This window comes from Neophocaena asiaeorientalis, unplaced genomic scaffold (assembly GCF_003031525.2).
Source record: "Neophocaena asiaeorientalis asiaeorientalis breed wild unplaced genomic scaffold, Neophocaena_asiaeorientalis_V1.1 scaffold26, whole genome shotgun sequence".
NCBI classification, from domain to species: Eukaryota; Metazoa; Chordata; class Mammalia; order Artiodactyla; family Phocoenidae; genus Neophocaena; species Neophocaena asiaeorientalis.
In genome coordinates this window covers 6,341,440-6,357,094 of record NW_020173108.1, presented here as the reverse complement: position 1 = coordinate 6,357,094, position 15,655 = coordinate 6,341,440, and the positions used below count along the sequence as shown (strand labels likewise).

General features: G+C 36.0%; 1 protein-coding gene across 4 annotated transcripts in view; it reads right to left on the bottom strand.

Moving 5' to 3' along the window:
- The window catches only part of APC (APC regulator of Wnt signaling pathway), a 131,638-nt gene that overhangs the window by 48,399 nt on the left and 67,584 nt on the right, over nucleotides 1-15,655 (bottom strand). For all 4 annotated transcript variants that reach the window (XM_024743328.1, XM_024743329.1, XM_024743330.1 and 1 more), the window contains exons 5-7: nucleotides 15,394-15,502; nucleotides 13,048-13,161; nucleotides 4,230-4,313 (exon numbers count right to left, since the gene is read on the bottom strand). In XM_024743328.1, the coding sequence (XP_024599096.1) occupies nucleotides 4,230-4,313; nucleotides 13,048-13,161; nucleotides 15,394-15,502 (307 nt within the window). The remainder of the gene's footprint in view (nucleotides 1-4,229; nucleotides 4,314-13,047; nucleotides 13,162-15,393; nucleotides 15,503-15,655) is intronic.

Below are 15,655 nucleotides of genomic sequence, written 5' to 3'. Positions count from 1 at the left end.
AACTTTCCATTGATGTGTCTCAAATCTGTCCCCAAATACTGAGCCAATTTTTCATAGCAACAATTCTGTTGTTTATTGTTCAATGGGGATTTTTATTCAGCTTTTCTTTTGCTCCTGTTGCACAGAGACAGGTCTTCCTGCAGTTGACTAAAGAAGCAAATAATTTCCTGAAAATTTATTTTCTCTGAGCCTCCCACATGCTTCTCCAAGACTTATTCAGCAATAGTTCACTTAAGACCCATGTAGGTTTTCTTATTATTTACCTATAAACAAGGTGAGAAGTGCCCAAATTCGCTGGCTATAAACAGATAGGTGAGGGGATGGTCTTTTACACCCCCATCCTTCTATATGGTGATCAAAACCAAATTTCAGCTGCAGAGCTGACAAATACGCACAAGCCTCACTAACATTCAGTTTCTAGCATGTATAAATATACAGTATTTGTGTTCCACTGAGATAGTACCTTCCCCATACTTCCACTGCTTGGTCTTCTTGTTACTCACTGATAGTATATTAAACATGACTTTTCCTAGGATATACTGCTACCAACGTTTCTTTCTCTAAGCTCCTCTTAAGTTCTTTACTAATCACCATTATCAAGGTATAATTATTAAGCCAATCCAGATTATAGAGGAAGTATAAATATCTTCTAAATGATGGCCTTGGCTCTTTTATGTTTTATTTTTATCATAGTTACACACAGCTGAAATAATCATTAGTTCTAAAGCCTTGTGACAATGAACAGTGGTCTTTCACACTTGCTTGCTCTGTCCCATTTCCTGCTATCTTAAGGCAAACAGTTTCATCTCCTTCAGAGGATTTTTTTTTTTTTTGAACTCACTTCTCTATCTCTAAATAACCTGCTTGTGTTGCTAGGTTCTGCTTTTCTTAGTTTAATGCCTCATTTATTGATTTCCTATTATGTAAGATGAGGACTGATTTCTCTTTTATCAATACTCCACCCTTAACACACCACACTCATCCTGTTCCTCTATTTGTCCAATTTACATTTTATAGTTAGATAAGTTGTTCCCTATTTGCATTATTTTGACTATTAAATTATAGTCATGAGTGACAGGTAGTATACTATGATTCTTTCCTTTACAACTTCTCGTTGTCCATGGAGTATCTTTTTTTTGTTTTGTTTATTTGGTGTTCTGTGTACTTATGACACCCTCACAGTTTCTCTCCTACTGTGTAAATTTCTTTTCCTTTCAATAAATTCAAAAACATTAAGTAGTCTACTGATTTCATCTTCTTAGACTCATCTCTCCCAGAATCTTCTCAATTGTACCAACAGGGACTCGTTACTTTCTCTATCATTAGTCTCAGAATCTCCCTTCATCTTCATTCTGGGGAGTCTTTCATGTCTTTCTCTTGTATTGTATTCTTTATGTCTTGGATCCCAAATGGATCCCAAATCTTCATTTTTCTTGCTTTACTTTCTCATTTTAACTATATCCACTAATAGCTTCCAGAAAACAGTATAGAGAAATACATATTTTTGATACTTTGACTATCTGAAAATGCATTCTACTCTCAAATTTAATAGGCAGTTGACTAGAGATAAATTTATAGGCTTGTGTGGTATAATAAAAAATATATATATATGGTCTTTGTCCCTTTGTTCTTTGCACAGAGCTTCAAAAACCCTTGGAATTTCTTGAGCTTGCCATGCAGATGAGGTGACCCATGGGGGATCCCTAGATAGCTTCAGGATGGGTGCTGGTCACCTGAAAGGCCAACCATGTGACTAGATGGTTGAACTAGTCAAGACTGACTTCCAGGGATGGGAAGGGTGCTGGAATCTGAGTTCAATCATGTAGCCGCTTGTTTAATCAAGCATGCCTACATAATGAAACCCCAATAAAAACTCTGGACACTGAAGCTCAATGCAGCTTCCTGCTTGGTGAACACAAAGATGTCCTGGGAGAGTGATGTGTCCAGATTCCATGAGAGATCACGGAAGCTCTGCATCCTCCACCCTCACCTTCTCTAGGTCCTGCCTTATGTGTCTCACTCGGCTGTTCCTGATCTGCATCCTTTATAATAAAACTGTAATCATAAGTGTAGAACTTTTACTGACTTCTGAGTCACTGAAGTGAATTATCAAACCTAAGGCTGTTGTAGGACACCCCAAATTTGCAGAAGTATGGGAGGCTTGGCATCTGAAGTGGGAGTAGTCTTGTGAAGGGCTCTGCCCTTAACCTGTAAGGTCTAGGCTCCCTCCAAGTAGTTAATGTCAGAACTGAACTGTAGTGCAATACACCCACTTGGGTAGAATTTATAACAAGCTGGGCAGAGTGCAGATGGTTTGGGACACCTGAAACTTGCCTGGTACCTGAAGTGAGGGCAGTCTTGTGAATGACTTTACCCTTAAATGTAGGGTCTACGCTAAGTCTGGGTAGTGTCAGAACTGATTTGAACTGTAGGACAACTAGTGGTGTCAGAGAACTGGTTTGGGAACATAGCTGAAAATAATCTTACAGAAGTTTTAAGAAATTGCTACTCTACTTCCCAGATTCTAGTGTGCTGTTCATATACCTAAAGACATTTGTATTCCTGTTTCTTTGTGTGAAATTTGTTTTCTTCTCCTTCTCTACAAGGTTTTAAGATTTTCTCTTTATTCTCAGTGAGATGAAATTTCATTATGATGTACCTAGTGTGGGATTTTCATCTGTGGCATTGGATACTGGAGAGACCATTTTATTTGGAAAACTATGCCCTTCAGTTCTGGGGAATTTTAATTTATTTTTAGGATTTCCTTCCTCTAGTTTGTCCATTCTCTTCCTGGAACCCCCTTTTTATTTGGATATTGAACCTTCCTAGAATAATTCTCTGACTTTCTTATCTTTTCTATTTTCCATTGCATTATTCCTTTGTGCTATTTTCTGAGAAATTTATCTTTTAACCTTTCTGTTGAGTTTTTCATTTCTACTATTACAATTTTAATTCCCAAGAACTCTTTTTTAAATTCTCTGAATGTTCCTTTTGTATACCATCATTTTCTCACTTTATGGATGAATTATCTTTTATCTTGAGAATATTAATGTTAGTTCTATCTTTAAGTTTTCTTCTTCTTGCATAGTCTTTATTTCCATTAAATCTTTTTTATTAGAAACTTTCTTAAAATCTCTGGTGGTCTTTAGCTGTCTAGCCATATTTAGGAATGGACTGCCTATGAAGCTCTATGCCTAAAGGATGGAGTCTGTCAGCTGTAGCCATCCAGTAGGGTGGTCTAGCTGGGATGTTTTATTGAGGAATCCTCCAGTGTCAGTACCTTTAGGTCTCTCTTCCTGGGTTAGTCTCATTTCTTAGAGAAGTTGCTTCTAGAAACTTGCCTGTATTATAAAGCTGGATGCCAATGAGGGTTTCAGCATTCAGTAAGGAAATTTTCACTTATTTCAGTTTTTAGTATGATACCTCCCTCCCAACTTCAACTATACTAGGATTACCCTTATCCAAAAACCCTTTGTTTTACCTTTTCCAGAATAAATCTCTCAGCTTTTGCTGAGACTGGAAAGTAGTAGTCACTTAGCCATGCAGAATGAAGAGAGGTTCTGGAGGCTCCACCGGCTTCTTAAACTTTCAGTCATCCTCTTGCTTTTAACCTCTTTCTTAATCCCCACATCCAGAGGTAGCACATCCAGGTGTAACCAATTCTGGAATCTTGTAGGACTCCACAGTGTGAAATGGGTTGCTTCCTGACTTCCTACTGCTGACTCAGGGATCAACTCTCTACCATAAGCTAGAAGAGTAATTTGTTTACCTGCTTTCCAGCTCCCCAAATTTTATTGAGTCACCTCCCCTGGTATTTGTGATTTTTCATTTTATCCTTTTACTGTCATTTTAATGGAGTTTGTAGAGTAAGCATAGATATATGTGTATGATCAATTCTTACTATGGATTACAAACAAAGAGATAGCTTATTTACAAATTGTTAGTAGCCAAATTAAGTTAGTTATCTGATTATATGAAAACAGATAACTGAAGTAAGGTATCTGTGTTTATGGCTCTATAAACTTTAACTGCCTTAAAGTTATGAAGAAACCAAAGTAGTAAAGGTTTTTGAAATCTATTTAATTTAGTGAAAAAACTTATAAACTTATTAAGTGTCTCAATTCTTTAGAGGACCTATTTCAATGATGCCACGTTAATTATGCCTATTTCCTCTTCTTAGAATAACTACCTATATTTATGTCTGCAAACAAAAGAGACAATTTACTAACCTCTGTTTCTGTTGCTTGGGACTGTAAAAGCTGTCGTATACGAAGTATGTCCTTCTCTATTTGTTGAATTCTGGTTATTCTTCGCTAAAATAAAATAAGTAACCAAATTAGATCTATTTTTATTAAAAACATTGGTTTAAATAACTGTACTATGGTTACCATTTAACAGCTTGGGGTTATACCAAACCACTCTTATATAAGAATTAGATATGTATATATATTCATACACTGATGACATATTAGGATCAGTTCAATTTTTTAAATAAATCTAACTTTATACAACAGATCTCTAGATCTACTTAGGAAAACTATAAAAATACAAGTCATATATCAAATTGTATGATGCATATAGTGTGAAATTGGTATTTAAAAGCTAGTCTCAAAAACTACTTCAACAAAGAGAAAATTACATCTGAATTTAATGTTCTATATTAATCCAGGTGTCAGTACAGTGTAATGGATTTATACAAAGCATGGTATACCTGTAAAGGGAAAGAGCAGCTGATTTGTTTTAATAAACATCAGGCTTTAAACAGTAAGAATAATCTTACCCAAAGTTATTCTTATTACAAGTCAGTGGTACCTTTCAGATTTAGCTTTCCCAAATACCTACTGCAGCTAAACATTATTTTTATTCCCAACACTAAGATCATAATGATGGTAAGAGCTACTGCTCTGCCCATATCCTGAGACCTTCAAGTGAACACAAAGCAGTAAGTATAGATCAAACAATGTGGAACTGAAAAAATGTGGGAAAAGTGTTTTCAAGTATATGTTTTAAAAACAAGTACTGCCGGGGTCCCAAAAAAAAAAAAAAAAAAAAAAAAAAAAAGAGTAATTGTTTCAATGGGAAAAAAGTATTAGAAGCTAGATGGAGTCATTTCCAAACTTTTATGATTATGCACCCATCAATAAAAGATTTCTGAGCATGTATACCTCAATAGATAAATAATAAAAGTACAGTAACAAATAGCTTTAAGTATATATAGCTATAAAACTTACATACAAAACTTACCCTTTGAGCATATCTAATTTTGCTTAAATACAATGTTCTTACAATTTTATTGCCATAGTAAAAATGCTTACGGTTGCTATTTTCCAATGTTATGATAAACAAACACAGAAAAGCTCAAAAAAGTTGCACTCACCAAAAAAGAATCCTTCCTTCCTCCCTCCCTCCCTACTTTCCTTCCTTTGTAAACTACAACTGTGCTGATCCTATATCATAATTCTGAAAATAGTGAACCTAAGGTAAATAGTATTCTTTAATTAAGAAATTTTACCACATCCAATTTTCATCATGAAAACATGCTGAAGAAGAAATACCTGTGCTTTTGGTAGCTTTCTAAAGAGACTGTAAAGATGAGTGATCACCTCTACATCAGATGGTAAATACTTCCTGGCATTACACAAGCAATGAAACTACATACAATTAGTGGATTTGTAATGTTTTATTGTTCTCCTCTATGTAACTAGCTCCCCTTCACCAATAAGGTCCTAAGTCAAAATTTTTAATATTCAGAGGATGAAAAAGGAAATCATATCTAATACTCCTCTCCACAGAACTACATTTCTGTATTGCTATTAGGTGACTAAATCCTGAAGTCAAGTCTGTGCCTTGATGATTTCTGACACAACAACCTTTGTGCTTCTGTTACTCAACATGAAAATGGAAGAAGCCAGTAGTATTTCTTTCCATTCTCTATATGACAATCTTGAATATTTATGAAATTATGTGTAACAAAAAATGCTTACTTGTTCTGGCATATGGAGATGGTATTACTTTTGCAAAACTGATTTAAAAAAATAATATAGTAATATAGTTCAATATGAATTCAGGACAACTCTCAACAAATTAGGAATAGAAGGTAAATTCCTTAACTTGATAAATGGTATCAAAAACCTTGAGTAAACAACATACTTAATGGTGAAATTTCAGAAGGATTCCTTTTAGAGCCAAGAGAAGATGAAGAAGACAAATTATCACTGCTTTTTATTCAAAGATGTATTAGAGCTCTTATTTAAAACAAAGAGAAAAAAAGGACTGGAAAAGACAAAATTGTCATTACTTGCCAACAAAAAAACAGTTTGAATGGAAAATCCAAGAAAATCTTATTAAACTACTGAGGAAAGTTCAGGAAGACTGCTGGACACATAAATCAGATTTAGTAATGTAATTAAAGAAAATCCCATTCACAATGCAACAAAAACTGTAAGATATCTAGGAATAAATGTAAAAAAAAGGATGTGTAAGAGTTTTATGAAGAATATTATGAAACTTTTTTGAAGGACATAAAATAAGACCTAAATGAACGGAGATAAATGTAATTAAAAAATTAATAACAATACCTAATATTTCCTGAGTGTTTTCTGTTTGTTGGATTCCAAGTGTTTTACATATATTAACTCATTTAATCCTCACATTTTACAGGGAATCATTATTTGTATTTTACCAATGGGAAAACTGAGACAGAGTTTACCCAAGATCACAGTGCTGGTAAGTGACAGGTAGGGAATTAGAACCCCAGAGGACTGGCTCCAGAGTCACCCTTTCAACCAAGAACCAATCTTTATATTGTAAAGATATAAATTCTCCTCAAATTAATTATAAATTCAATATAATTCTGATCAAAAGCCCATAAGGCTTTTCCTTGAATTTGATGAGTAACAAAACAGAATATAAACACATTTTTACAAACAAAAATAAGAAGGACTCACCCTACTAGGTACCAAGATTAATAAAGCTATAGCAAATAAAACAAATGTGGTTATCAGTGCAGGGACAGAGAACCTAAAACAGACTAATAGAATTGAGTCTACAAATATCCAGCAAATACAAACTTCTCAGATGCCAGAGACAGCATTACCAATCCATGGGAAAACAGTGGCACATCCAGGAAGTGATAATGGGAAATTTAGTTAACAACATAAATATGCATCGATCTGTGTATATCTGTGTTATGTATATGTATGTTTGTATACATAATTAATTATATATTATATAATTAATAATATATATTTATTAAATAATCAAAATTATATTGTATATATTAAATAATTATATATACATTGATATAAAAATCATATGTGTGTGTGTATATATAATTAGAGTCCTACCTCCAAAACATATATAATAGCAAATGTGAGATGAATTAAAGACCTAATTGTAAAAATAAAACATTAAAACTATTAGAAAAAAATACGAGGGTATCTTTAAGGATAGGAAAAGATGTATAAATAGGTCAAAGAAAGCACAAATATGGCAATACAATTAATTTAGCTTTATAACAAAAATTAATTTTGTTATCATGAAGCTAAAGTAGGTAACATATTTGGTAGGGAGGGGTTGTGATATACATTATGTATAACAGATTGGTATCTAGAGGATATAAACATATCTCTCAAATACTTAAGAATAAGACATTTAACATAATAGAAAATGGGCAAAGGATATGGGAAAATGACAAAATGAAAATCTACTAAATACATGAAAAGATAATCAGCTTCAGTAGCACTCATGGAAGTACAAACTAAATGACAAGATAATGCTTCAAATGCCCATTGACTGTTAATTATAAAATGTGACTCACAATTGCTGAAAAAATCAGGCAAAAGAAATGGGAATTCTCACATACGACTAGGAGAAATGTAAACTGATAAAATCATTTTGAGTGCAATTTGGCACACACTATTCAAAACACTCATACCTTATGACCGGCAATTACGCTTTTAGGTATATACCCTAGAGCAGAGGTCAGCAAATTAGGGCTTGGTAGCCATCTGTATTTATGGATTAAGTTTTACTGTAACACAGCCATGCCCATCTGCTTATATATTGTCATCTATGGTTACCTTCTTGCTACAAAGGCAGAGCTGAGTAGTTACGACAGAGACCATATGGCCACAAAGTCTAAAATATTTACCATACAGCTCTTTAAGAAATAGACTGACTCTTGACCTAGAGAAACTGTTGCGTGTGTTTACAGGATATGAATAAGTATGTTTATCAGAGTTGTTTTAACAGTGAAAAATTAGGCATAGAGGAGAGCAGGCACCACCATACTAGGTGCAAATATGTGTTGAACAAATAATGGAGAAAATAAATAAACAACCAAACTGTTAACAGAGATAGCTAGAGACTAACACATGCATGGGCAAGAGTGGATTTTGTTTCAACTTTCCCTAAATTGTTCCCCAGTCATTCGTATGTTTTACTGGTCATTTACATTTTCTTTTCAATAAATTGAATGATTACATCCTCTGCCCATATAAAAAAAGAGTTCTCGGGCTTCCCTGTTGGCGCAGTGGTTGAGAGTCCGCCTGCCGATGCAGGGGAAATGGGTTCGTGCCCCGGTCCGGGAAGATCCCACATGCCGCGGAGCGGCTGGGCCCGTGAGCCGTGGCCGCTGAGCCTGTGCTCCGCAGCGGGAGAGGCCACAACAGTGAGAGGCCCACATACCACACACACACAAAAAAAGCGTTGTCTTTTTCTTATTGTTTGTAGGAATTCTTATAGTACAGGGATATTAACCTTCTTCCCTTACGTGTACAAATATTTTCCCTTAGTTTATTTTCTGCAGGATGAATGTTTTAAATTTTTACGAAATAAATCCTGTTTCCCACCCTGCCTTTATTGCTTATGTTTCCATTCTTAATTAAGATCTCTCTTGTTCTATATTTTCTATTAATTTATGTTTATTTTTTACATTTAGATATTTAATCCACCTATGACTGTTCATGTACAAGATGTGAGTTAGGGATCTAATTCAATTTCTCTTCTACCAAACAGGTTCCTAGTTATACCTATGCGTTTATTGAGTTATTTACCATTTCCCCCCAAATTTATAACTTTTATCATTAAAAGATTCCATATTTTCTTATATCTTTTTCTAGTCTCTATTCTGTTCTATTTGCCTACGTCTATACCTGTGCTATCATACTATGATCACTACAACACCTTTACAGTAAGTTTTAACAAATGGTAAGGTAAATCCTCACTCATAATTTTCTTAAATATTTTTGCAAATTTTTACTTTGCGAACTTTAGAATCATTTTTCTGGGCTCCAAAAAAAATTTAAGGTTATGACTGGAATTGTATTATATATCAACTTTTTAAAGAAAGACATTTTTACGATATTAAAGTCTTCTCACCTAGGCTTCCTTATTTATTTTTTTCAGCAACAGAGACATCAGTGGTTTAATGGATTGGGGGATCTTACACACCTGAAGCAAGGTCCTGGAGTGACACCCCACCATGTGCGGTGGACAGCGGGCAGGACATGGCAGCGGGTTTCCCTCCCGGTGGAAGGGGAGATTTGCTAGTTATAAGGAGAATTACCTCAGGCGGGCTCATTAGTTACCAGGGAAGTCAGCAGAAACTAGCAGAGGGGGAAGTCCCTCACTGCCCCATTGATGAGAGCAATCACCAGCTGGGGCCTGGGGCAAGCCTGCAGGAAGGTCAGTCATGTGAATGGGGTGTAGGTGAAGCAGGCACTGGTTGAGCAGGGGATGTACAGAGAGCAAGACAACAGCCATCTTGGGTGGCCTGATCATACCGCTCCACCCCTCCATACCCTGCATGACCCTTACCAACTGGGTCCGCCCCTCTTCCACGATTCCCTGGGGTCAGGTATGTAGGGGGCACTTCAACCAGATACCCCAGATACAATACAGGCAGCAGCATAGGCTCCTCTATTTTTAAGGCCACATTTTGCATCCTTTAGCAATTTTATATTTTTCTTCATGTGGGTATGTTCCAGGTATTTTAAAGTGTCCTGTTATTGTAAACAGGTCCTCCTACCCCATCTTCCATTTCCAAATGGTAGCTATTGCTACTAGAGAAAACCTACTAATTTTTGTAATGTACCTTAACTCCAGCCACCTTACTCAATTCTCTCATTACCTGAAATATGTTTTGACTCTTCTCTACAGCTCTTCTAGGCAAACAACCATATAATTTACAAATGACAATTATTTGGTCTCTTCCCTTCTAGTTGGAAAATAGTGTAGTATTTAAACAACTTATTTTCTTTCTAACTGAATTAGTGGACCTCCAAACACAGTTAAATAATAGTGATGACAGCAAGCACCCAACCATATTAATGAGTGCAATGATAATAATCTTATTATTTCTCTATTCAAGTTAATATAAAGTTGGCTTCTGGTTTCTGATACATAATTATTCCTTAAAAAACTTTTACTCTATTCTTATTTTATTTGGAATTTTTATCCATCCTTTCTCCTTGCAAATGAGATCCCACATTTTTTTCTCATGGCTTCTTCAGGTCTTCCTGGGATCCACTTCCCTATGTTCATTAGCTGGCCATTCTAGTCTTACATGTTCAGTCATTTAAACAGAGTTAGGAGGGAAAGATGTACTGTGGACAATTATTAACAAATAGCTAACAGAAGCTAGCTATCAGCTACCAGAAGATGAGCATCTAATTCTTCTTCCCTCATAATTCCAAGGCATAGCAGAACAGCATCAGGGAAATGAAATATGAAGGCAGAATTATGTGAACACTGGTTATGTTACCCAGCAGCCATGGTAAATTTTTTTTTAACTTTTTATTGGCGTATAATTGCTTTACAATGGTGTGTTAGTTTCTGCTTTATAACAAAGCGAATGAGCTATACATATACACATATCCCCATATCTCCTCCCTCTTGCATCTCCCTCCCACCCTCCCTATCCTACCTCTCTAGGTGGTCACAAAGCACCAAGCTGATCTCCTTGCGCTATGCAGCTGCTTCCCATGAGCTATTTTACATTTGGTAGTGTATATATGTCCATACCACGCTCTTTGTCCCAGATTACCCTACCCCCTCCCCATATCCTCAAGTCCATTCTCCAGTAGGTCTGTGTCTTTATTACCATCTTGCCCCTAGGTTCTTCAGAACTTTTTTTTTTAATTCCATATATGTGTGTTAGCATACGGTATTTATTTTTCTCTTTCTGACTTACTTCACTCTGTATGACAGTCTCGAGGCCCATCCACCTCACTACAAATAACTCAATTTCGTTTCTTTTTATGGCTGAGTAATATTCCATTGTATATATGTGCCACATCTTTATCCATTCACCTGTCAATGGACACTTAGAATGCTTCCACATCCTGGCTACTGTAAATATAGCTGCAGTGAACATTGTGGTACATGACTCTTTTTGAATTATGGTATTCTCAGGGGATATGCACAGTAGTGGGATTGCTGGGTCATATGAGAGTTCTACTTTTAGTTTTTTAAGGAACCTCCATATTGTTCTCCATAGTGGCTGTATGAATTTACATTCCCACCAACAGTGCAAGAGGGTTCCCTTTTCCCCACACCCTCTCCAGCATTTATGGTTTGTAGATTTTTTGATGATGACCATTCTGACTGGTGTGAGATGATATCGCATTGTAGTTTTGATTTGCATTTCTCTAATGATGTTGAGCATTCTTTCATGTGTTTGTTGGCAATCTGTATATCTTCTTTGGAGAAATGTCTATTCAGGTCTTCTGCCCATTTTTGGATTGGGTTGTTTTTTGATATTGAGCTGCATGAGCTGCTTGTATGTTTTGGAGATTAATCCTTTGTCAGTTGCTTCATTTGCAAGTATATTCTCCCACTCCAGGGTTGTCTTTTCGTCTTGTTTATGGTTTCCTTTACTGTGCAAAAGCTTTTAAGTTTCATTAGGTCCCATTTGTTTATTTTTGTTTTTATTTCCATTTCTCTAGGAGGTGGGTGGGTCAAAAAGGATCTTGCTGTGATTTATGTCATACAGTATTCTCCTTATGTTTTCCTCTAAGAGTTTGATAGTGTCTGGCTTTACTTTTAGGTCTTTAATCCATTTTGTGTTTATTTTTGTGTATGGTGTTAGGGAGTGTTCTAATTTCATTCTTTTACATGTAGCTGTCCAGTTTTCCCAGAACCACTTATTGAAGAGGCAGTCTTTTCTCCACTGTATATTCTTGCCTCCTTTATCAAAGATAAGGTGGGGCTTCCCTGGTGGCGCAGTGGTTGAGAGTCCGCCTGCTGATGCAGGGGACATGGGTTCATGCCCAGGTCTGGGAAGATCCCAAATGCCGTGGACCGGCTGGGCATGTATAGTATCATGTCATCTGCAAACAGTGACAGCTTTCCTTCTTCTTTTCTGATTTGGATTCCTTTCATTTCTTTTTCTTCTCTGACTGCTGTGGCTAAAACTTCCAAAACTATGTTGAATAACAGTGGTGAGAGTGGGCAACCTTGCCTTGTTCCTGATCTTAGTGAAAATGGTTTCAGTTTTTCACCACTGACGACGATGCTGGCTGTGGGTTTGTCATATATGGCCTTTATTATGTTGAGGTATGTTCCCTCTATGCCTACTTTCTGGAGGGTTTTTATCATAATTGGATGTTGAATTTTGTCAAAAGCTTTCTCTGCATCTATTGAGATGATCATACGGTTTTTCTCCTTTAATTTGTTAATATGGTGTATCACATTGATTGACTTGCATATATTGGAGAATCCTTGCATTCCTGGGATAAACCCCACTTGATCATGGTGTATGATACTTTTAATGTGCTGTTGGATTCTGTTTGCTAGTATTTTGTTGAGTATTTTTGCAACTATGTTCATCAGTGATAGATGCATGATCTTTGTGACATCTTTGTCTGGTTTTGGTATCAGGGTCATGGTAAATTATTCTTATTTTGAACTAGTGTCAAAGTAAAGACAGATTTTAACATATCTCTAATAATAAAATTTAATCAATGGTAACAGAGCTGTAATTCATTAGATTCTTAATAGATCTCTAGCAAGTGCTGTTTCACAGTTTAATAATAAATAAGTTACCTGTGCTCGTTTTTCCATATCCTGGCAAGTACCCAGTTGTTCTTCCATTGCAACTCTGATTTGCCTTGCTTCATATTCCAACTGCCTTCTGGTCATATCTGTCTGTAAGGAAAACTAAAACCACAAATACAATGGAAACGTTAATATCTTGTGTGTTTATCAGTAAAAATAAAACAGCATATAAGTACCAATAAAGAAAATGAATAAGCAAATATGTAAGTTACTGTGCATGAGAGAATTATTTTTTACTCCAAGGAGTCCTAAAACTTGATTATCAGTGCTACGCTCAGACTGGGTCTCTGATGTGAAATGCAGAGTTGAAACACTTTTATTGCCCCATAGTCACAAACAGCTTTAATTAAATTGTACACTTTCATTTAAAATATATAATTGGGGACTTCCCTGGTGGCACAGTGGTTAAGAATCTGCCTGCCAATGCAGGGGACATGGGTTTGAGCCCTGGTCCAGGAAGATCCCACATGCTGTGGAGCAACTAAGCCTGTGTGCCACAACTACTGAGCCTGTGTGCCACAACTACTGAAGTCTGCGCGCCTAGAGCCTGTGCTCTGCAACAAGAGAAGCCACCACAATGAGAAGCCTGTGCACCAAAGAGTAGCCCCTGCTCGCCAGAACTAGAGAAAGCCTGCGCGCAGCAACGAAGACTCAATGCAGCCATAAATAAATATATTTTATAAATAAATAGATTAAATTAAATATATAATCGGTCCAGTTAGGGTAAGCCTATCTTCAGTCACCTTATAATCCTTCTGCTCTGAAGAGGTAGTACTTTGAATTACTAAAAACTAGAATAGTAATGTGGACAACATAGAATAATCAAGAATCAGGTCCATCATCCTTAAGTTTATACCTCAATTTTAGGTACGGACTGTTGTATACATGTAGACTAAACAGAGAGAACTTTCCTATTTGTAAAAAGAAGAAAATGGAATAAGAAAAAGCTTTTATATAATATAATCATTAATTGTGAGACAACACAAACTTTTTGGTAAAAATCCAAATGTGAACCCAAGCTGAAACAAACCAAAAAAAGTACTTCACAGAGTGGGTGTTAATTCATTCAAAATTTTATTTGCCCTTTAACTAAAATTCCAGGTACTGTGGTAACTGCTAGGCATAAAAAAAGGATGAAAAGGACAAGGTAAATAAACTTGCAAAGACATGCTCCAAGAGGTGATAAAGGCTAAAAATATGACTAGACAAAATGATAGGTAACAGAGTTATAATGGGCCATGACGAGTTAAGGAAGTGCTGTAGATTTTTCATGCTCTATATGCCCAATAAAAAGCTGCATGGGGCTTCCCTGGTGGCGCAGTGGTTGAGGGTCCGCCTGCCGATGCAGGGGACGTGGGTTCGTGCCCCGGTCCGGGAGGATCCCACATGCCGCGGAGTGGCTGGCCCGTGACCCATGGCTGCCGAGCCTGCGCGTCCGGAGCCTGTGCTCCGCAGCGGGAGAGGCCACAGCAGTGAGAGGCCCGCATAGTGCCAAAAAAAAAGCTGCATGTGTGGAATTCCCTGGTGGTCCAGAGGCTAGGACTCTGCGCTTTCATTGTTGAGGGCCTGGGTTTGATCCCTGGTCAGGGAACTAAGATCCCACGAGCCGTGAGGTGGGACCAAAGAAAAGAAAATGAAAAATTTAAGCTAAGAGCGGGAGATATATTTTAATTAGCCTATTTTTTCCCTTTTTAAAAATTATTTTAAAATTTATGGATAACAGTTAAAATATAGTCTTGTTTAAAATTATTGTTATTAATGTATTTCAGAAATGTTCTTACATGTGCCATCCCATGAATAAAATAGTTGACATGGAGAGGGTGGGTGGGGAGGAAGAGGCTGACAGAATTAAATTATTTTTTTTTCACATAGTTATATTTGCAAAACAAATTTAGTATACCTGCAAAAAGCCCTAAGATCCATACCACCAGATACTGTCGTTTGAATAGGACACAAGTTATCTCAAAGATACTTTTAATGCAAAAATTATCTGGCATGAGTCCTGTAATACAGTTCAAAAAACAGACAGATGGTAATAAACATTTCTACAGAGTACGTCTGGTAATTGAACACACAGAATAAAAAACCAGTTTCCTAGTAGAACCCTGACTCCTTTAGTATTCAAACTTAAGAGGTTTTCTTAACAAGGGACTTAAAATAAATATGCTTGAGTGTAATGAAGTTTTATCATCTTTATAAACAAAATTCATTATTATATATTTAGGTTTAAAGTTGGATAAAACATATTACTGTTTACAAATAACTATAAATGCAGTTATAAATTTATATATACTTTTAGATATTACAAATAAGTCACTTCGTCAAGTTACTTACATTTTCAGTTAAAGGAAGACTATCTATTCTTTTAGTGAGATTCTGAAGTTGAGCATAATACCAGTCTTTTTCCTTTTCTTCTTTGTCAAGGTCAGCAAGAAGCAATGATCTGTTTTTCAAAAAAAGTTAAGTTTACACAATGCTAATATAGCACACACAACAGCAGTTCTGATAAGCTGTAACTGTACTGTTCTCTATTTAAAGTATAATGAATAAATGAAAATTTTATTAATTTTGGATTTTTGAAGGTGGGACTTAATAC